The following is a 21,010-nucleotide window of genomic DNA, read 5'->3' as shown; positions in this document are numbered from 1 at the left end:
CTTTGTTGGTTTTCAATAATTTCAGATTTTTTTTTTACTTTATTAATGTTTTTCATATTTTATTAATGTTTTTCAGATTTTGTTTTTTTATTTTATTAATTATTTCCTATAAATGTGAGACCATATATAATATATATAGTTGTTATGCTTCAATCATCTTTGGTAATAATAGTTTAAGATCCTTTGTTTTCTATGAGGTCCTCCACCAAGCTTATCTTGTTGACTTTGTCAACAATAACTCTCATTTTCGTTACCGAGAGCCGAAGAACCATACCATCAAAAGAGGAAAAAAAATGAGCTAGAGAAACTACTCAACCATATTAATAAACCCGCAGTAAAAAGTTTTCAAGTAAATTTAACTTTTTCTTTTTAAACTTTTGATGTTATTCTTAAACAAATAAATTGTTGAAATATGGGAAATTTCTATGTCCTAATTAAGATATTAAATATTGAATTAGCTCAGTTGTTATGACAGTGTAGGAAAGAACTAAAACAACTCATATTTCAATAATACTCTTTTCATTTTTGTTATTCTGCTCAAATTTGATGTTGTTAAACTATTCTAATTGTTTACATTAGAACCAAAGATATTTTTGCATTTTAGATTTTAAAAAATGACCGAATAGCCACAACTTTTAACCTCACTTTCGAATCAAAATAACATTTTTATAGACCACATCATTTTTTTTTTTTTTTGCTTTGTACGTATTTTGATAGACGAAACATGGTTACATATTGGACTGCATCGACATTCAAAAGCAGCTAGCCTTTGATCATCCTTCGCTCAAAAACCATTCGATTCAGGTTTTATTCTATGAATTACAACCAAAAGCTATTCAAGATTCTTTCTTTTTACTAATGGATTAAATTATCATATACAGTTGAAGCCTACAATTATACCTAAATGGACAAGAGATAACAACACTTCTCAAAAATCAAGTTCTCTGCCATTTCGACAAGCTGACGACATAAGTTGTCCACTTGGAACAGTGATTATTAAAAGAACTACACTTGAAGATCTTATACAATTTCAACGTTTGAAATCCTTAGGGTTCAAGTATCCAGCACCCCAAGACGGGAACTGCCCCGGTATGAACCGTCATCATGTAAGAAACACTTCTTGCTCATATAGTTGAGACCTTAACACCCTAACACATATGTGCTTATATTTTGGTTTTCTCCTTATGATTATCTTAGTTTGCGATAGCTCAGTACTATAAAGACAATGATGGAGCAAGGGGAAACATTAATATATGGGATCCATTTGTCAAAGATGATCAACTTAGTCCAGCAAGTATATCTGTCGAGAGCGGTCTTAAAGATACGTTACAGAGCATCTCAGCTGGATGGATAGTAAGTCAAAAATCTAATAGTTTATATTTCATAATAATTCAAAATATCTATATAATTGAAAAGAACAAAATCCCCCAGGTATCCCCAAAATTGAACCAGAATCATAGTGGCTTATTTACATATTGGTCGGTAAGATCCTCAAAAATATTTAAATTTTGGTAATTTATTACATATATAGTCTAGTTATACTGGATAAACTATCTTGTTTTTTATTGTTTAAAATAGGTAAATGGATATAACAAAACAGGTTGCTATAGTACATTATGTCCTGGGTTTGTTCAAGTAAGCAGCAAGTTCGCTCTTGGAGCTCGTGCCGAACCTGTTTCCATTTATGATGGTCAACAATATCAGTTAGAAGTCAGCTTATTCAAGGTATATATGTAGCACCATTTTTCTCAAACTACTCTCATAAGTTACATACTCCCTCCGTTTCGTTTTAATTGTCGTTTAAGGTTTTCTCACACAAATTAAGAAAAACATTAAATTTTCTGTTTTACCCTTTATTAATATATTTTATAAAAAAATTCATTGGCCGAAACATTAAAACAGTAGGGATAAAACTGGAATTTTCACCAAACATTTGCATCGAAAACCTAAAACGACAACTATTATAAAACAAAATTTCAACTCTAAAACGACAAGTAAAACGAAACGGAGAGAGTAATAGTTAGATATATTTACCAAAAAATGTAATAAAATAATTATTGACCAACCCAAATTTAATAATTTAAACCAAACCACAATTTTGTTTATAGATCGCTGAGTATTATCTTCTTAAACCGCCAACAAATCAAAATTATTTAGTCTAAACCGAATTGAGTATATATATAAACCAAAAGTCATGAGTTTTTGTTTTGATTTGGCTTCATAAACCGAAATTGCATTAAATAAAACCAAAACCAAAAGAAACTACAAATGTTTTCATTATGTTTCAATTTCTATTAATCCAAAAAGAAAATAAAACTAAACAAAACTAAAATCTGAATCGCCATTTCTAAAAGAGTTAATGCTTTTGGTTAAATCAGGATTATTATACAGGAGATTGGTGGTTTGTGCTAGGCGACGAGCCAATTGGGTATTGGCCAAGATCATTGTTCCATTTTGAAGGCTTAGCTAATGGAGCAAATCGGATATTTTGGGGAGGAGAAGTTTTTAGTTCAGTGGAAAACATGATAAGCCCAATCATGGGAAGTGGACATTTTCCACAAGAGGGCTTTAAAAAGGCAGCTTTTGTGAATGGTCTTAAAGTGATCGATCATGTTTCAAAAGAAGTTAGGAGTCCCCCAACTTCGGGTCTAATGTTATTTGCAAACAGTCCAACTTGTTATAACGTCCAAACGATATCAACGGTTGGTGAGGAGTGGTCTAGTGCAATTTTTTATGGAGGACCAGGAGGATGCACAATTAGTTAACAGATCTTTAACATCTTTTTCATATTTTATTAATGTTTTTCAGATTTTGTTTTTTATTTTATTAATTATTTCCTATAAATGTGAGACCATATATATACTTGTTATGCTTCAATCATCTTTGGTAATAATAGTTTAAGATCCTTGATTTTCTATGAGGTCCTCCACCAAGCTTATCTGGTTGACTTTGTCAACAATTACTCTTATTTTGGTTACTGATAGCCGAAGAACAATACCATCAAAAGAAAAAAAAACACATGTAGTACGTAAAAAGTTTCCAAGTAAATTTAACTTTTTAATTTTAAAACTTTTGATGTTACTCTTAAACAAATAAATTGTTGAACGTCAAAATTTATATTATCTTTCTACTGATATGGTCTGTGATACAAGCAATCGTATACGATTACTTTTAAAAGCATATTTTTAGGATGAGTGAAAGAAAAAAATTATAGGAAATTTATATGTCATAAGAAATTAAATGAATTAGCTCAATTATTATAACAGTGTATAGGAAAGAACTAAAAAAACTCATATTTCAATAAGTTTCTTTCATTTTTGTTTTATCTGTTCAAATTTGATGTTGTAAAACTAGGCTATACTTATTGCTTAGAAGTTAGAACCAAAGATACTTTTGCATTTTAGATTAGTAAAAAAAACCCGAATAGCCACAACTTTTAACCTCACTTTGGAATCAAAATAACATTTTCTTTATTAGACCACATCAATTTACTTATTTGCTTTGTATTTTGACAGACGAAAACATGGTTACATATATATTGGACTGCATCGACATTCAAAAGCAGCTAGCCTTTGATCATCCTTCGCTCAAAAACCATTCGATTCAGGATTCTTCTACAAAATACAAGTAAAAACTATTCAAGATTTTCTCTTTTCGTTGATCCTAATGGATTAAATTAGCATATGCAGTTGAAGTTCTCTGCCATTTCGACAAGACGAGGACCTGTTATCCAATTGGTAACTTATAAATAAAAAGTTTAGCACAATTTTAGAATTTCTATTTTTATGGAAAAAATATATATAATTTCTTTATATATACTTTTTTTTTTTTGCTAAAGAAGTAAATATCATTAATGAATGAATGTTTGAGGCTTTACAAGAGAGCAAACCTACACAAGAGCAACCATGTCAAAAAAAACAAAAACATGGGTACAATAACAACTAAGATAGAGATAGAACAATCTAACGAGTCCAAAGCAACATCAGATAACACCAACGCCGCCGAAGTCTTCTGGAAGAGATGATGTTGTGCATATCACGATCCACCAGCTTGAAAACAACTGAAGGAGCAAGCCGTTGAGAGTTGTGGAGGACATTATTTCGCTGCCGCCACAGTATACACCACTGCCTGAGCTGCCACTTTTCTGAGGAGAGAAGGAGCAGAGGCTGAAGCTCGCCGGGACCAGGAGAGTAGTTCTGCCCAGGAGCAAAACAGCCTCTGACGAGGGCATAACCTGCTGAAAACCAAGCGCCAAACCTGAGAGGAAAACTCGCGGAAGAGGAGGAGATGGTCCCGTGATTCCGAAGCAAAAGAACAAATATATACTTATAGTTTTCTTATTATAATATTTTTAAAACTGTTTAAATTTATAATTTTGTTGTATTTTTCTTTTAACAATTTTTAAGTTGTTAAAAACAAAACTTTTGTTTGCTAGATGGCAAAATATCTTATGGAATTATAGGTACAATTTCCTTATAATTAGTTTTTTTACATTTTAAAACTGTTTAAATTATAATTTTTTATAATTATTTTTTTTATTAAAAGGAAATTTTTTTTATTTACACGTTTCAAAATCTGAAATCCATTAATTTGACACGTGGCACGATTCTATGACTTACTAACTATAAAAACTATATTTTATATAATAAGATTTCGTTAATAAATAAAATTTAATATGTGATGTAACACGTGTCATGATCTAAGTTAATGTAAATAATACATTGGGATATATGATCTAAATATGCATTGAAATATCATTTCATTATGAATTTCACTACGTGGCTAAAAGAAATCGTAATTTATAATAAATGTTTGAGAAAAAGATTGGGAATAGAGAAATTAACCCTAGATAAGAGTTAAGACACATGTATTATGATAACTTTTCAGTGCCCAAACGGTGGCGAAGAATTCAGAATCGCCGGAGGATCTTTGGTTGGAAATAAATTAGCAAAAGACATTGGCTTATTATATCTAAGTAAAGATTACTAAACATTATAACACCATGAAATTCAAAAGGAACCGGCCACAAACCATGAAATCAAAGAGACGAAGGCAATCACACACTTAAAGAAAGAGACAAAAGCTAAGTCATCAACAAAGATTAAAGAACATCGAGATCAACACTTAGAAAACGGAACTTTAGGGTTTTAATTTTGATCCTTAAATGCCCATGCTTTCTGCTTGCGAAGCTCTTCTTCTTCCTCAGGTGTATAATCGTTCTCGATGTTAAAGATTTCTCGTATTTCCTCTACCTTCTTATCTTTGATGTAATCTGCAATGGTGTTGCTAGTGAGATCAAGAAGACCTTTGACGTTGAGATAGTCAGCAGCGTTAAGGAGTTTGAAGACTGTTTCCATATCAATGTTTTTCATGAACTCTGCGTCCCAAGTCATCACGAGCTCATTCTTTGCTTCACTATCAACATCATCAACGTGTTTCTTGCAATACTCGATAATGATAGCGAGGATCTTTCCAGTGACGTTTTGAAGCAGGATTGCTTTATCGGCGCAATCTTCATCGATCATGTGCGCTATGATCTGCGATTTACGAGCCACCGCTTCGTCAACCTCGAAAGATTCATCATCGGAGCTAGTCAACACAATCTTGTTCGAAGACATATTTCTTTTGTTTTGTTGGTTAAACGAAGAATAAGATTTTTGAAGAAGCTATGAAAGTCTCTCTTTTTATAATGAGTTGAGAGTGGGGTCAAATCTTCAATTTAGGAAATATATATAACAAAATCCTAATTTAATTAATTAGGCTCTTATTTTCTTTTAATATTTGATCCATATACTACACACATGCTAATAAAATAATATTGATTAGATTTTATAGATGTTATACCAATATTGTAATTTAATTAATATTTAAAAAATTATTAACCATATATTGTTACAATTATAGATAAGATTGAATTTCACCTAAAGTAAAATTTAATTTTTGGTATCTCTTATCAACTCAATGTAAATTTTAAGATATTGTATAACATATATAGTGAGATTTTTTGTTTATAAATTTTATAAAAAATTGTTTCTATGACATTTACTTTGTTCTAATATATTTACTTTTTCAACACTTAGCAACAGTTAAAGTGGAGAATTCAATAACAACAAACCATATTAGTTGGAATCTTCTTTAATAAATATTTTCAGTAAATATGGCAAGTAAATGAAAATATATATTAGTAAAATAAGTCAGATTGTAAAGTTAGCAACTAGTTAATAAACTTGAGCAGTCAAAGCAGGCCAAGAATATAATCATAAATCACTGTGATATATACAACAACTAAATTGTGGGTTATGATAAACAAATTATACATGAGACGTTTTTACATGATGAAGGTGATAAAAGAAAAGCGGGATATTTTAAGAACAACACAACGGCTTTGTGTGGAGTTCTGACGAACGGTCTATATGTGCTGGAAGGAGAAACTGTGATGCAGGAGAACTGTAATGTTGAGAAGAACAGAGATATAACACTGCATTATGGCACAACAAGCTTGGACACTTAAGTTTCAACAACATGAAGATATTATCTAGCAAAGGCCTGCTTGACAAGAAGGATGTCAAGAAATTAGGTTTCTGTGAGCACTGTGTAATGGGTAAGTCCATGTTACAGTTTTATTTGTTTGTTATATTTGTGTTACATTATTACAGTTTTTTTGTTTGTTATTAATGAAAATGAGTTAGAATCTATGATTGAACTCAAATTAATTCTTATTTTGTAGTATCTAGTATGTGAATGAAATAAACCTAAACTGGAACTCTTGTCATTGAAAGTTTGAGGTTGATTGGTTGGGACTTAAACTTACATGATCTTAATTTAAAATTTTTAGACTTTAAAATAACTAAGACTTTTGATTTAAAACTAAAATAAAGTCATAAATAATTGGCTTCAAAAACAATTATGACAAGAAGAAAAATGGATGTCAGTATTAAGAAAAAAAAAACCTTTGTTATTAAAAATAAAATTAATTAAAGTGTGATATTGGGAAAATATGTTCTTAAAGTTTTTTTACTTTTTTTTTGTAAAAATCTAAATCCCCTACAATTTTAAAAGTCCATCGTCCACCATTTGTCTTTCCAATGGTGGACGATGGACTTTATTTTACTTTATTAATGATTTTCATATGTTATCTATACCTCATTAATTTTTTCAGATTTTTAATTTATTTAATTAATAGTTTCATATTAATGTGCACCATATATATAGTTGCTATGCTTCATTCATCTTTTGTAAAAAACAGTTTATGATCCTTGATATCATGAGGTCATGCACTAATAAGCTTATCCTTCTGACTTTTTATACAATAACTCTCATTTTAGTTACAGAGAGTCGAAGAACAATACCATTGAAAAAGGAGAAACAAGAGCTCGAGAAACTACTCAACCATATTAATAAACCAGCAATAAAAAGTTTCCAAGTAAATTGAGCTTTTTTCTTAAACTTTCTATGTTGAACGATAAAATTTATGTTGTTTTCTACAAATACGGTCTGTGATATAAGTATTTGTTGTTGTAAACTATTTTAATAAAGCTATAGTATTTGTTTTGAGCCAATTTGCATTTTGGATAAGAAAAAACTGAAAGGTCAAAACTCTTAACGGCTTTGGTTCTCAGTAATATTTGAATCGACATTGTTTTTTAAAGAGTGCAACAATTGAAGTTGCATTTTCTTCCTTTTTCAGAGCACATTAATGTTCTTTTTACCTCGTATATTGACAGACGAAACATGGTTATATATTAGACTGCATCGACATTCAAAAGCAGCTAGCCTTTGATCATCCTTCGCTCAAAAACCATTCTATTCAGGTTTTATTCTACAAAATACAAGTTAAAGCTCTTCAAGACTCTTTTTTTCTTCCCTAATGGATTAAATTATCATATGCAGTTGAAGCCTACAACCATACCTAAATGGACAAGAGATAAAATCACTTCTCAAAAATCAAGTTCTCTACCATTTCGACAAGATGAAGACATAAGTTGTCCGCTTGGAACAGTGATTATTAAAAGAACTACACTTGAAGAACTTATACAAATTCAACGTATGAAATCTTTAGGGTTTAAGTATACAACTTCAGAAGACAATAACGTCCTCAATATGACCAGCCGTCATGTAAGAAACACTTCTTATTGAGATTGTTGAGACCATTTAATACCCTAACAAGTGCTTAGATTTTTTTTTGTTTCTTTGTCTTTTGATTATCTTAGTTTGCGATAGCTGAATACTATAAAGACAATTATGGAGCAACGGGAAACATAAATATATGGGATCCGCCTGTCGAACCTGATCAATTTAGTCTTGCAAGTATATATGTCGAGAACGGCCTTAGAAACAATTTACAAAGCATTTCAGCTGGATGGATAGTAAGTCACAAAACCATATTACTTCAAAATTTCATAACAATTCAAAAAGAAAACCTGTAAAATTGTAAAAAAATAAATATCTCACAGGTGTCCCCGAAACTAAATCAAAATCATAGTGGCTTATTTACATATTGGACGGTAAGTTCTTCTAACATATTTAAAGTTTGATAGTTCACTACATTGTCCAGCCAAACTGGCTAAATTGGTTTTAAATTATGATTGGAAACAGGCAGATGGGCATGAGAAGACAGGTTGCTACAATACAGTATGTCCCGGATTTGTACAAGTGAGTAGCAAGTCGGCACTTGGAACTCTTGCCAAACCAGTTTCCACTTATGGTGGTGAACAATATTATTTAGAAGCCATCATTTATCAGGTATATAGCACCAATTTTCTCAAATCCCATCATATTGACTAGTAACAGTTTGGTATATTGACACAAAAAAGGTAATAAAAATATCGACCAGCCCAAACTGCAATACTTAAACCAAACCCAATGCAAATTTGTTTATAGATCGATGATTATATTTGTTTACTTATAACTCAACAGGTCGGAAACAACCCAAAATTAGTTTTGTGTAATCGAATGAAGAATAAACAAAAATTTATGAATTTTGGTTTTGATTTGGTTTCATGAACCAAAACCAAAGAACTACAAATGTTTTCATTTGGTTTATAAAACCAAAAAAAAAAAAAAAAAAAACTCTAATCCAAATCTTTACTGCTTTTGGTTTAAGCAGGATAATGTTACAGGAAACTGGTGGTTTTTGCTAAAGAACGAGCCAGTTGGGTATTGGCCAAGATCATTGTTTCATGTTGATGGTTTAGCTAATGGAGCAAGTCGGGTGTTTTGGGGAGGAGAAGTTTTCAATGCAGTGAGACAGAGCACAAACCCAATCATGGGAAGTGGACATTTCCCACAAGAAGGTTTCAAAAAGGCAGCTTTTGTGAATGGTCTTAAAGTGATCGATCGTGAAGTAGAAAAAATTAGAAGTCCACCAACTAAAGATTTAATATTATTCGCAAACACTCCAAAATGTTATAAAGTCGAAACAAAATCAGGGGTTGGTGAGGAGTGGTCTAGTGCAATTTACTATGGAGGACCAGGAGGATGCATAATTACTTAACAAATCTTCAAGTGTATCTTCTATTTTTATGTGTTAAGGAAAGAGTAAAACAGATGTTTTCAAATGCTATAAGCCTATAATGTTAAAACTTCTTTTTACATCTTCTTTATTTAGCGAATACAATATTTCATATGCATGTTTCTCAAGTCTTATTATGGTCATGGAGATATCAAGTCTTAACGGTTTGAGAAATTTGTTTGCTTTTTTTCTTTTAGCTTTATTTTTTGGATATTATGTTCATGGAGATATCATATTAGTTGACATCACTACGTTTTTAGATGAAGAAATCCTATGAAAGAGAGTACAAAATGGGCAATGCTTGTCCAATTGGATCATTAACTTTTCATACTTTTGTTTGTTCGTTTTTTTGTCAGTCTATTTACATTTTTGTGTCAGCTTAGTTGCAAGGACTAAACATTTGTTGTTGGATTTGTTTGCGCATGCATTGTATCGTTAAATCCATGGGAGTGGAATATATGTGTATATTAACTGATATTGATTCCTTAGTAGCTTATCAAGATTTGCTTTGTCAAAAGTAATAATAAGAGACGAGAAAGAATAATGATCGGGTTTGTTGTATATGAACCTAACTTTCTCATCTATTCTCTGCACTAAGCCTCTGCAACCTCTATGTATTGATTCCTAGATCTCTGGATCATTACATGTACAGCTCTCTAAGTATAACAACCTGAGAAGAGAGAACAAAACAAAACAAAACAAAACAAAACAAAACAAAAACAAGAAACAGATGGCAATATACATGTTAGGTCTCTCTGTCAATTTCTCAAAATTGTGTTTGCTTGTGAAAACAGATCATCTTGTTGCTCTAGGCATTAACCTGTTTTGTGGTTTCCTTGATCATCAGATTCCTTGGTACTACTTACCCTGCTCGAACTTGGGTACGATGTTGCTTGATTCTACAAGAAAAAAGATAAGATCTTGTGACTTGTAAACAAAGGAACTAGGCTATTGTGAAACAGACGAAGGGTGGTAAGTAAAGTACCTGAAACTGAGGTGGTTGGGTCGGGTGGAGACCGCGGAACTGCTGATATGGATCCATGTAACCAGGATACTGAGGCTGGCCCGAAGTTGGATCATACTGCTGGTTCGGTACAAAGACTCTTGACGGGTCAGAAGCATGAACAGGGTATTGCGGTGTTGAGCCGCCCATCTGAGTTTGTGTAGGCAAAGGTCTTTGAGCCGCTAACATGTTTGGGAATGGCATAAAGGAAGGAGGAGGAAGAGGCTGGTTCATACCCATACGCATTGCCATGTGAGGCATGTACTGTTGCATACCGGGATACATCATTGGCATCATTCCACATCCCATTGACATCACCTGCATTAATCTCATGGTAAAGTATAAATTTTCATGAACTTAAACAAAAATACAATCATCTATTGGTTCCTAAATTTTTACAACTGAAAAACTTCAGAATCATTACTCAAGGATCGTGTACGGTTGGGTGGACTAATAAAATCACATGTTCAAGAAAATGAACCTGTATTTGAAGCTGTAGAGACTTCATGTACTCAATAGCTTCATCTAACATTGAAGCTTTATCCGACTGAGAATCAAAGAAACAACAATCAGCAACAAATTTTATGTATAAAAACTAACTTGATGAGAAAGTAAAAAGATCGTCGAAGACCTTATTGCAGCGAGGTATGAGTTCTTGCAAAGCTTTCATCCTCTCATTGATTCTATCTCTCCGTTTCTGTTACCAAATTCGCGTCATTCTTTAGATTCGATGTCAAATCTTTATCGAAAAAGATTACAAAAACATAAGAAAAACAAAAAAAAACACAAACCCTTTCAGAGAGATTATGAACTTCAGCAGCACGAGATCTCTTGGTAGATGTTGTTGATCCACGTGCTTGTTTTGTTTCCTGCACCTCAAGAAAAACACCACCAAATGAAAACGTTATTTTAAAATGCGCTGAAATCTATGAAGCCAGACTAAAATGCGCCGAATCTTACTTGCGCACGATAGTTTCAAATGACTCACCTCGCTACGGCACTCAGCTTCCTCGGTGGTGGCTTCTCTCTCTTTTCGTTTCTTGTCATCGAAGTTCGTCTTCTCCGGTTCGATTTCGCTCTTTGACACTACAGAAGACGATGTACCGGTAATCTCAATCGCCGGCGCCGTCATAGCCACTGCTTTTCCTTTCCGATTAAGTCCGGCGGAGCTATCAGTACCATCCGTCCGCCGTGTTAAACCAGATTCACTCGCCGCCGCTGACGACGGTGTTGCGCTAGGACTTACCTGAGTCGATTCTCTCACAATCGTCTTCGGTCCAGATTCACCTCTACCGTTACTAAAATCCCCTCTCAGCCTCGAGAAATTCATGAAATTCCTCACCGGTGGCCTCGACTCATTCGACGAAGACGGTACTGGTACTGGCGGTCTTACGGCGGTGACCACATGACTCGTCGCACAGGGAGGAGTTGGTGCGGCGGAGAAGAGGAGATCAGAGCAGAAATCATCGTCACGAAGAGGATAATGAAGCCAAGAAGTCATTTCATCTTCTTGAATAAAAAGATTCTGATCTGACGACGGTTGCTGCTGCTGCTGATGATTATCCATAGAAGGAGGAATCGGAGGTTGAAGAAGCTTCGTCGGAAAAGAAGAAGAAGAAGGTTTCTTCGTATTGTTATTGTGGAGTCTCTGGTTTTGAACAACAACTTGACCGTTCTGCCATAAAAGCTCCATAAGATCATCATCATCTTCACCCCTAAAGTTTTCAATACTATAAAAACTCAGATCTTCTTAAAATATTAATAAATAAAAATCGAAAAAAAGTTTGAGAAAAAGAACTTACATAGTAGTAATGGATTTTCTAGGAAGATGATTCAAAGATGAATTATTATTGTTGGTGTTGACATAATCATCATCGGTATCGAAGTCAGGGACGAAATGATGCATATCTCTCTACAAAGATGATGATAATGGTAAGTATTAAATTAAAAAAAAAAAAAAAAAAAAAACAGTTATCTTCTTCTTCTGGTTTTATAACCAAAAAAAAAAAAAAACAGAAAGATCCAAAAGTACTAGTGACTAAGTGTACTACACAGAGAGATTACTAATCAGTGAAGTAATCTCTAGGAGAACTGAGGTGGGTACTGGATGAGCCACAGGCTAGAATGCCACTAAACCAGAAAAATGAATCAGGACTGCCATTTTTGAGTCTGAATGCCATCCATAGAGTGGATAATACCCTTATACCCTTAATGATTTATCTGATTTATTTTTTTTTTTTTTAAAACAAAATTGAAATCGAGCTTCGCCGTGAAAACTCTCCGGTATCGGAGAACAAAAACGACGAACAAGAACAAGATTTTGCTGGAGTTGAGAGATCTCTCGTGTTCTTCTCCGTTTTGCGATGCTTGGCACGGTGGTGCAGTGGTGGTTAACGTATTATCGTTTAAGATTTGGCCGGAAAAATCGAGAAAGAAAGTGGTGATTCTACTCTCAAGCCTTCAAAATCAAAAAGCTTAAATTTTTTTGTTTCTTGTTCTGTTTTGCAATTTTTTTATTCCACGGAGATGAGCCAAAAGAAACTGACGAGGACTCAATCGTCGTTACTCAGATCATCTCCGACGATTCGATCGTCGATTCAAAGCCTTTCTTCAATCACTGAATGTGATGACTTCAACGAAATCTCTTACCCCCGCCGTGAACAAGATCTAGAAGCCGGTGAGAAAGAAGAGAAACAGAGGAGAAGAAAACCGGTTCAATCATTCGGGTCTATTAACCGAATTAAACCGGGTCTCGCATTCACACTCGCTTGTCTCTCTTTCCTAAGTCTCTCGTCTTTCTTACTATTCTTCGTTGATGAGATTTTTACGTCGGAGAATCTGTTACTAGGTTTGATTTTCGTCGCTCTTGCTCTGTTCTTCGCATCGAGAAACATGGCGGTTATTAACCAAATCGTAATCGCAATCAAACAGATTCGCGTAAGGTCTCGAATCAAACACAAACCGAAACCGGTTCAATGGTACATCGGAGATACAAAACCGGAACCGATCAAAGAAGAAGAACAGAGACTGGTCGTCAAAGAAGGAGTTCAATATTTTAGCAATGGAGATTTCTACGAAGGTGAATTCAACAGAGGGAAGTGTAACGGAAGTGGAGTGTACTATTATTTCGTTAATGGAAGATATGAAGTAGATTGGATCAATGGAAGATACGATGGTTATGGAATCGAGTGTTGGTCTAAAGGAAGTAAATATAAAGGAACTAAGAACATATTTGTATATGTATGTGTTCGTCGTATATGTACAACTAGGTTCGACTGAGTACAACTAAGACCATAAATGTATACGTATTTCTTCTGTACAACCATGTTCGACCGGGTACAACTAGATTCGACTGGTACAACTAGGACCGACTAGTACAACTAAGACCATAAATATACTGGGTACAACTAAAACTATAACTATAACCATATATGTATCAGTATATGTACTTGTCGTATTCATACAACTATGTTCAACTAGGTATAATTAGGTTTTGACAAGGTACAACTAAGACCATAAATGTATCCGTATGTGTATTCAACAAATAAGAAAAACGATAAATTAGAGTTAACAAGGATTCCAAAAACATGTTGAACTAAAAAAGAAACAATTTTAAATAAATAAAACTTGAATTTATCATTTTCCTAGTGCATACTATTGTTTTCATATGAAACACTCCTTATAGTACAAGGAACACTTTGTAGGTGATCACTTCTTTTGATACAAAATAGGTGAAAATTATGATTTCGTACAAATTGTATTATGAAAACTTCTTAGATGATAATTAATAGTGTAACAACATATGTCCAACTTAAAATTACTAATTTTTATTAAAGTCCAACTGAAAATACGCAAAAATCGCCAAAGTCCAACTATGAACATGTGAGTACAACTGGACAACTAGTACAACTATGTTTAAAACAAAACAATTTACCACACGTGTGATGATTTAAAAATAATATCCCGCCGCCAAAATGATGCTTACGTGGATTAAAAATAATATCCCGCCGCCAAAAATGATGCTTACGTGGATATATATATATATTTTTTAATTCTTTGAAATTTATTAAAAATTGTTTTTTAAAATGTTATTTTTAATTGTCTCAGTTGTACCAAAGTGATCTAGTTGTACTTTCTTATAAGTAATCCATACACATAGTTGTACCTAAATAGACTAGTTGTACCTACAAAACCAATTGAACATAAATATAATCTAAATATTTTTTTGGTTTACAAAAATACGAAGTCATATGTTCTTAATCCACAACACAACAAAATACAAAAATGAAATACAAAAACATAAGTCATGTGCAATCTTAATCCACAAGTACGTGCAGACTTGACTTGTGCGCTTTCTTTCCAGTTCTTGATCAAGCTCTTCCTTCCATTTATCCTCTATCTTTGACAGAGCAACACTACAAAACCAAAATATACCAGTTGTACCTAAATATACCAGTTGTACCTAAATAAACGATTGCATACAAGACTTGACTTGTGCGCTTTCTTTCCATTTCTTGATCAAGTTCTTCCTTCCACTTCTTCCCATGAATAGAACAGCACACCTCAACGCCAAAATACAAAAATTTAGTATGGCGTTTACAGTTTTTACACAAATACGAGGCAAGCATGTCAACTACAAAATTTGTAGAACAAAGGATTTCATTGTTAATTAAAAGAATAGTTCAAAAATAGACATTACTAAATAACAACCCTAAGCAAGTTATATTTTGTACAAAACATTTCCGCAGCTAGTATAATATAAAACTTCCAAATAAACGGCTCACCAATTCATATTTGCTCTGTTTGGAAATCCCAGTGGTGTTTGCATCAGCATTAATCCTTAAGCCATACGCAAAATCTTTTATTGGACCAACATTAACTAGTGAATCTCTCACTGCAAATGAAAACGATTTCTGCAATTATTGGAAAAGAAAACATAAGAAAATTCATGGAAAGGAACAGAGGATTCTTAAAACATGTGAAACAACGGACATTAAATTCTATCTAATTGGCATGACCATGAGTGCACAATGCCAAGTAAGAACGCATACCTCATTTTTCAGATCACCTTCCATAGAATATGCAGGTTGATTGGATCGTCGAGGCCAGCTCCAAGAGGCTGCTGCTGCTGACGCATGCAACGCTTCGTGAGGAGACTATCCCTTTTTCCATTACAATTACATTTTCCGTTTCTCTGGGAGGTTCTTCTGTTTCTGGCCCATCTCTTCCTTCTACTGCGTCTATGGACGCTTCTCCTGAACCATTCAAGCCACCAACTCCTTCTGTTGGATCATTCTCTCGCTCAGCCTCTCGGGCTAACTCGGTCTTATCGATTTTAGTTTCTTTCGGAGTTTCTTTTTCACTCTCGGAATCCTCTTCCATGTCGGAGGTACCTTTCCGACTCTCAATCTTCGATGCATCTGTTGGTGGTTCTATCGGATCAACTTCCATCTCCGCGGTTCCTTTTGGAGTCTCAAACTCCGAAGCATTTGTTGGTGGTTCTTCTCCGGCGGTTTCTTCTCTCCAACGCCTCTCCGTCGACTCGTATACCAAATCATCACCGTCTTTACACGAGCCATTACTATCGGTGGCAGGATTCTCAAAGGATTACTATCGGGGGACGAACACTCCATTAATTTCACTCCCACGGCGACGAACTCGACGAAACAACACTCCCACGGCGACGAACTCGACAAAATTTCAATTCGATTCCACGAATTCGAGAAGATTTTTGTTGTTTTTCGATTTGGGAAAAAATGAGAAATTAGGGATTTGATTTTTGAGTAAAAGGGGAAAAATGAGAAACTCAAAAAACGATTAAGTTTCGAATCCTCTGTTCCAAGAGCAAAGGAAAAAATGAGAAATTAGGGATTTGATTTTTGGGTTTTTGGTCTTTTCATAATTTTCTGATTTAAATTGTTTTATTTTTAATTCTCTCAGAAATAAAAATTAGATGAGTGGCATTCCAGCATTTTTTTTTCTCAAAAGTGGCTTTCCAGCCATTGATTCGTACTGGATAGACTTTAAAAAAAAAAAAAAGTTATCACCTTTATTTTCTGGGGAACTAGTATTGGCTCTTGTCTTTTTTGTTACATGTCTCTTGTTTTTGCCTCTTCGTGACTCTAGTGTGTGTCGCATTTACTATTGTAGTATCAACTAACTTTAAACAGTAATAAAATCTCTATTTATTTATGTGTATGTGTGTGTGAATAGAAACTTGTGCCGATTTTTTAACCTCTGACTAAAAAAAACAAGTTGAACAATAAAGACAAAATGTGTGAGATCATTTGTAGCTGACGGAGATAAAAATAATCAGCCTCTTTGTTTCTCATCCGTACTATAAATTGTTTTCATGGCATTATCTTCAAGTCTTAATGGATATAGATACCTAGTTTATAGAGTTTTTTTTTGTCCGTCTGATATATGTTTTTTTTTTCTCAACATCTATGAAGTGAAATATTCGACCCAAGTTTAAACTAGAGGTAATATTTACAATTAGCATATAATATATTTCCAGGGTTGATTGGTGAAATAAACCAAAAAGTACAGAAGTAGCATGTTAATGACATTAAGTAGCAAGTGTTGAACTATCAAAATGTTTTTCGGTTACTATAAAAGTGTTGACATACTATAATAGTGTTAGACTGACATGAAATGTTTTTTTGTATCGGTCCAAAACCTTTCCAATTGATTTTTACGGTGCTTCTTCTATCAATTATTTTTTTTATCCATATAAAGAAGGTATTTAGGCTCATACAAAGTGTTTTGGTTATAATAAATTTTTTTTGCCTAATTCTAAATCATTTGAGTGTCATATAGGTTAATTTTTTTGAGAATTTCTTCAAACTACCATATTTTCAAATTTCAAGTTTTGTTGCCAAAATATCACTATTAGTTTAATGTTCTATAAATATCACCAAAAGTTTTGTTCTCCAAAAATACCACAAACAAAAAAAATTGATTTTCAAAGGTTCATAATTTAAAAATTTTAGATTTGATCAGTTGACTATTTCAGATTTTCTATATATCTTTTATGGTGTAGTTTTGAAGGTTGTAAGCTAAACTTTAGGTTTATGGTATATTTAAAAAACCAAAACTTATGTGATATTTTTTGAAAACCAAAACTTAAGTGGTATTTTTGAAAATTGCTTTATTTTTTATACCCCAAAATTATGGATTTAAAGACTACGTATACATATCTTGCAAACATGATATTAAAGTACGTTTTAGCTTAAGTGAGTCGCCTCTTCTACAAAAAGAACTTGAACTAATTGGAACCTATGTTTCTGTATATTTAATTTATCTCTTAATCCTGATGATTATCTGTTATATCTACCAATGTAAGCATTTTATCATTTTACTTTGGATAAAGAGCATTTATCATTGATATGGGAATACACACACACATACATATATATATATATATATAATTCCAAGTAGGGAAGAAAGAAAATACATATGAAATCGCATATTCTATATCTAAACTCCAATTTCATATCAATTATTATTTTAAATATTGTTTAACGACTATTAATTTAAATGTGTTTTTAAACGTTATTTTTATATATAATATATATCTAAATTGATTATCGGTTACAATATAATAAAAGCATTAACATAAACTTGTAAACTATAATCTCCATCTTGTTCTGTTCTCCTGTCCTCCTATTCAAAGCTTCAAACTAGTAATTTTTAACATTTGTGCAAATAAATTATAGATGTAATATATATATATATATATATATATATAGCCTAGACTCATAGACTACTAATGTTGAATTAAATAACTGCTAGAAATGATTGACAACAAAATTTACAAGTAGAAGAAATGATGATGAATTGGTTCACAAAAAAAATGATTACGAAAATTATATTTGATGGCGACATGTCTATATTTATATTAATAATAAAATAAGAAATACAATAAGATAAGGTGGACCCAAATATTAGTAATTATTAAAATCTTGGATCTGACTTTATAATATTCTTATTTAGAAAAATTGCAAATGATTTCGGCGGTGGTTGGGGACTCATTTGCCCACACCTTCTATTTCTAGTACTCTTTTATTTATATATGCCGAGAAAATAAGAACTATGTTATGTATACATTTTAAAATTTATCTCATAGCAGAGAAAGCAAAATATTTATGTGAAAAATTGAAAAATATAGATAAGTGATCAGTTGTGAAATATATTTGTAAAATAAGTAATTTAGCAATCGATGAATAGAAAAAGCAATATCGTTGGGAAGACAAGCAGATCGCTGTCTCATCGTGTTATGTTCCTCCACGAGAGGGTAATAATTGGTGATCCCCAATCCAACGCAATAATTTCTCTTTCTATTAGATATAGGAAAACTATCATATCTACCATGGGTCCCTTATGCAAAATACCACATTTTCAAAAAGTTATGAGATATGCCACCATTCTTGTGGTAATGAAAACGTGATCTGACGAAAATGCCCCCATGAGAGAAGGAGAATTTTGGTTTCTATACATGGTGAGCTGTTAAAAAAAAATGATGTTTTTATAAAAAAAAAGAAGGTGAAAAGTAAAACAAAAAAATCAGTTAATAATAATAAACGTATTTTTCTTGCGTATTGAAATAAAGTCACAAAACAAAAAAAAAAAAACATTTTGTGTATAATTAAAGTAAAAAAGTAAGAGAGTTATATCGTGGACAATAATTATACTGTAAATATAATTGAAATGACTAAGTTTGTCCATTAAAATAAAATAATGGCATCGGGTATAGATATCGTAGACAACATATATAGTGAATATACATAGCCAGAGCCGGCCCTTGACACAGGCAGATGAAGCATCTGCTTGTGGCCTCCAAATTATATAGTTGATATTCGGCCGAATTTTTCTGAAAGTTTCATTGGTTTTACTGGTTAAGACTAAGAGTTACTCTTCCAAGGGTCAAGGGATCGAATCCCCATTTCATTTTTTTTTCTGTTTTTCAAGTCTTTTTCAAAAAAAGTAATGTATAGTAGGCCAAAAAAAAAAATGGGCTTGTGGCCTTAATATCTTCAGAGCCGGCTCTGTACATAGCATGGACTAAAATATCGTATATACAGACCGTAGACAATAATATTTGTGTTGTGGACAATAATTATACCGTGAATATACATGGCAACTAAAAAACCATATATAGAGATTGTAGACAAAAATATTGTGTTGTGGACAATAATTATCAACAAACCAAAGCTCTTCACCTTTTTTGGAATTTCTATATTCGTTTTTGTTAGTTTTGCAAAAGTAGTAGAGAGAGGAGATGAAAAAGACATTGGTTTTGTGGAAAGAAAGAAGAATGGTAAAATTGTCTTACATCGTGGATCAACAATCGTTTGTAACTTCTGCTCATAATCTCTAATCGGGTAAATGGACAAAATTTTTAAAGTAACAAAAGGTATGGACAAGAATACATTTTTGGTTTTATCGTAGACATCTTATTTGTCTTTCCTCGTAGACATCTTTTTCTTCGTCTTCAGTTTTTTAGTAGACATCTTCGTCTTCGACTTCCTCGTAGACAACAAACACTTAATCTGCACAGTTGAAGTGGAATAACCAATTAGAAACAAAATCAAAACCAGTAATTATGATATTTAGATGCGAAAATGAATTTGATTTAGATGGAAAATCAAAAGGATGTATTCTTGAGGATCACAGATCTGAATTTTTCGATCTAGAAAGAGAATAAGACGATGGTGGGTATGCAAAAAGATCTAAACAATTGAAAACAAATTTTAGATCTAAACAATAGTTGTAAGAGAGACGAAGAAAAGAAAGGAAGAGGAGAGATAGAGCAAGGAATAGGAGAGAGAGCATGAAACGATATAGAAGAGAAGAAGATGAAGATATTTGTTTGTGTTTGTAGAGAAATAAAAGAAGGGTAATCATGTCTTTTCAATTTTTGCAAAGTGGTATGAGAGAAAACTTTTGGGAAATGTGGTATTTTTGTGGGATAAACTTGGAAATGTGGTAGAAGTGGCAAATTTCCCTTAGATATATCCGACCATTTTACGTAAAATATTTCAGGAAAATTATAAAAAATCAAAATCTTATAATTAATTCAAAAGATGTTACATACCGTTTAGGAAGAATTTTTAAATGATTTTAGTAAACCTTATTAAACTTTAACCATTATCAAACTTAAAGTTTATGCTATTTTCGAACGTTTTCTACAAAAAAGAATTATTGTTCAACAGAGGAATTTTTTTTCCTTCTGTTGAAATGCAAATTTAGTTACTCAACAAAAAAGAATTATGTACAAAAGAAATAAAGAATAGAATGGATAGAAAACATTGGTTTAAACAAGTGTGGAAATAAATTGAGTGGGTTTTATATATGAATGTAAACCAACATATGAAAAAATCACTAAAATTGTTTGCATCGTGGTAACAAAAAGAGCCTATGCGATTGCGGATAACCTTGTTAATAGAACGAAAAAGATAAACGGTTGGATGAGACCCTTGTAGTATTTATAGGGC

General features: G+C 32.7%; 4 protein-coding genes and 1 pseudogene across 10 annotated transcripts; 3 read left to right on the top strand and 2 right to left on the bottom strand.

The window, feature by feature from the left end:
• The first annotated feature begins 104 nt into the window (after window positions 1-104).
• LOC9320011 lies at window positions 105-2,888 on the top strand (annotated as a pseudogene).
• Window positions 2,889-4,906: 2,018 nt separating this feature from the next.
• Window positions 4,907-5,640, bottom strand: LOC9322062 (SKP1-like protein 17). The gene has a single exon (XM_002883896.2). The coding sequence runs from the start codon at window positions 5,616-5,618 to the stop codon at window positions 5,148-5,150; it is 471 nt and encodes a 156-aa protein (XP_002883942.1). The 5' UTR covers window positions 5,619-5,640; the 3' UTR covers window positions 4,907-5,147.
• Window positions 5,641-7,237: 1,597 nt separating this feature from the next.
• Window positions 7,238-9,685, top strand: LOC9320009. Its single transcript, XM_021031902.1, has 7 exons — window positions 7,238-7,423; window positions 7,725-7,811; window positions 7,891-8,115; window positions 8,211-8,366; window positions 8,454-8,504; window positions 8,596-8,742; window positions 9,107-9,685. Exons 1-7 carry the CDS (start codon window positions 7,250-7,252, stop codon window positions 9,491-9,493), a joined length of 1,227 nt encoding a protein of 408 aa, XP_020887561.1. The 5' UTR covers window positions 7,238-7,249; the 3' UTR covers window positions 9,494-9,685.
• Window positions 9,686-9,974: 289 nt separating this feature from the next.
• On the bottom strand, window positions 9,975-16,905 carry LOC9322061 (transcription factor PIF1). 7 transcript variants are annotated; one of them, XM_021031895.1, is made up of 8 exons: window positions 16,562-16,905; window positions 12,317-12,426; window positions 11,503-12,229; window positions 11,306-11,389; window positions 11,146-11,211; window positions 10,996-11,061; window positions 10,497-10,832; window positions 9,975-10,410 (listed from the first exon to the last, which is right to left on the bottom strand). In XM_021031895.1, the coding sequence occupies exons 2-8, from the start codon at window positions 12,418-12,420 to the stop codon at window positions 10,327-10,329; spliced, it is 1,467 nt and encodes a 488-aa protein (XP_020887554.1). In that variant the 5' UTR covers window positions 12,421-12,426; window positions 16,562-16,905; the 3' UTR covers window positions 9,975-10,326. The 7 variants fall into 7 exon arrangements, with proteins under 7 accessions (XP_020887554.1, XP_020887558.1, XP_020887556.1 ...); XM_021031897.1 differs by lacking the exon at window positions 16,562-16,905 and adding an exon at window positions 12,579-12,662 and having other exon boundaries at window positions 10,001-10,410; XM_021031896.1 differs by lacking the exon at window positions 16,562-16,905 and adding an exon at window positions 12,547-12,645 and having other exon boundaries at window positions 10,001-10,410.
• On the top strand, window positions 12,781-13,808 carry LOC9320008. The gene has a single exon (XM_021031903.1). It carries the CDS (start codon window positions 13,041-13,043, stop codon window positions 13,791-13,793), a length of 753 nt encoding a protein of 250 aa, XP_020887562.1. The 5' UTR covers window positions 12,781-13,040; the 3' UTR covers window positions 13,794-13,808.
• Window positions 16,906-21,010: the final 4,105 nt, after the last annotated feature.

This window comes from Arabidopsis lyrata (genome assembly GCF_000004255.2).
Source record: "Arabidopsis lyrata subsp. lyrata unplaced genomic scaffold ARALYscaffold_3, whole genome shotgun sequence".
Classification (NCBI taxonomy): domain Eukaryota; kingdom Viridiplantae; phylum Streptophyta; class Magnoliopsida; order Brassicales; family Brassicaceae; genus Arabidopsis; species Arabidopsis lyrata.
The sequence above is the reverse complement of the archived record's forward strand: the minus strand, read 5'-3'. Positions and strand labels throughout refer to the sequence as shown.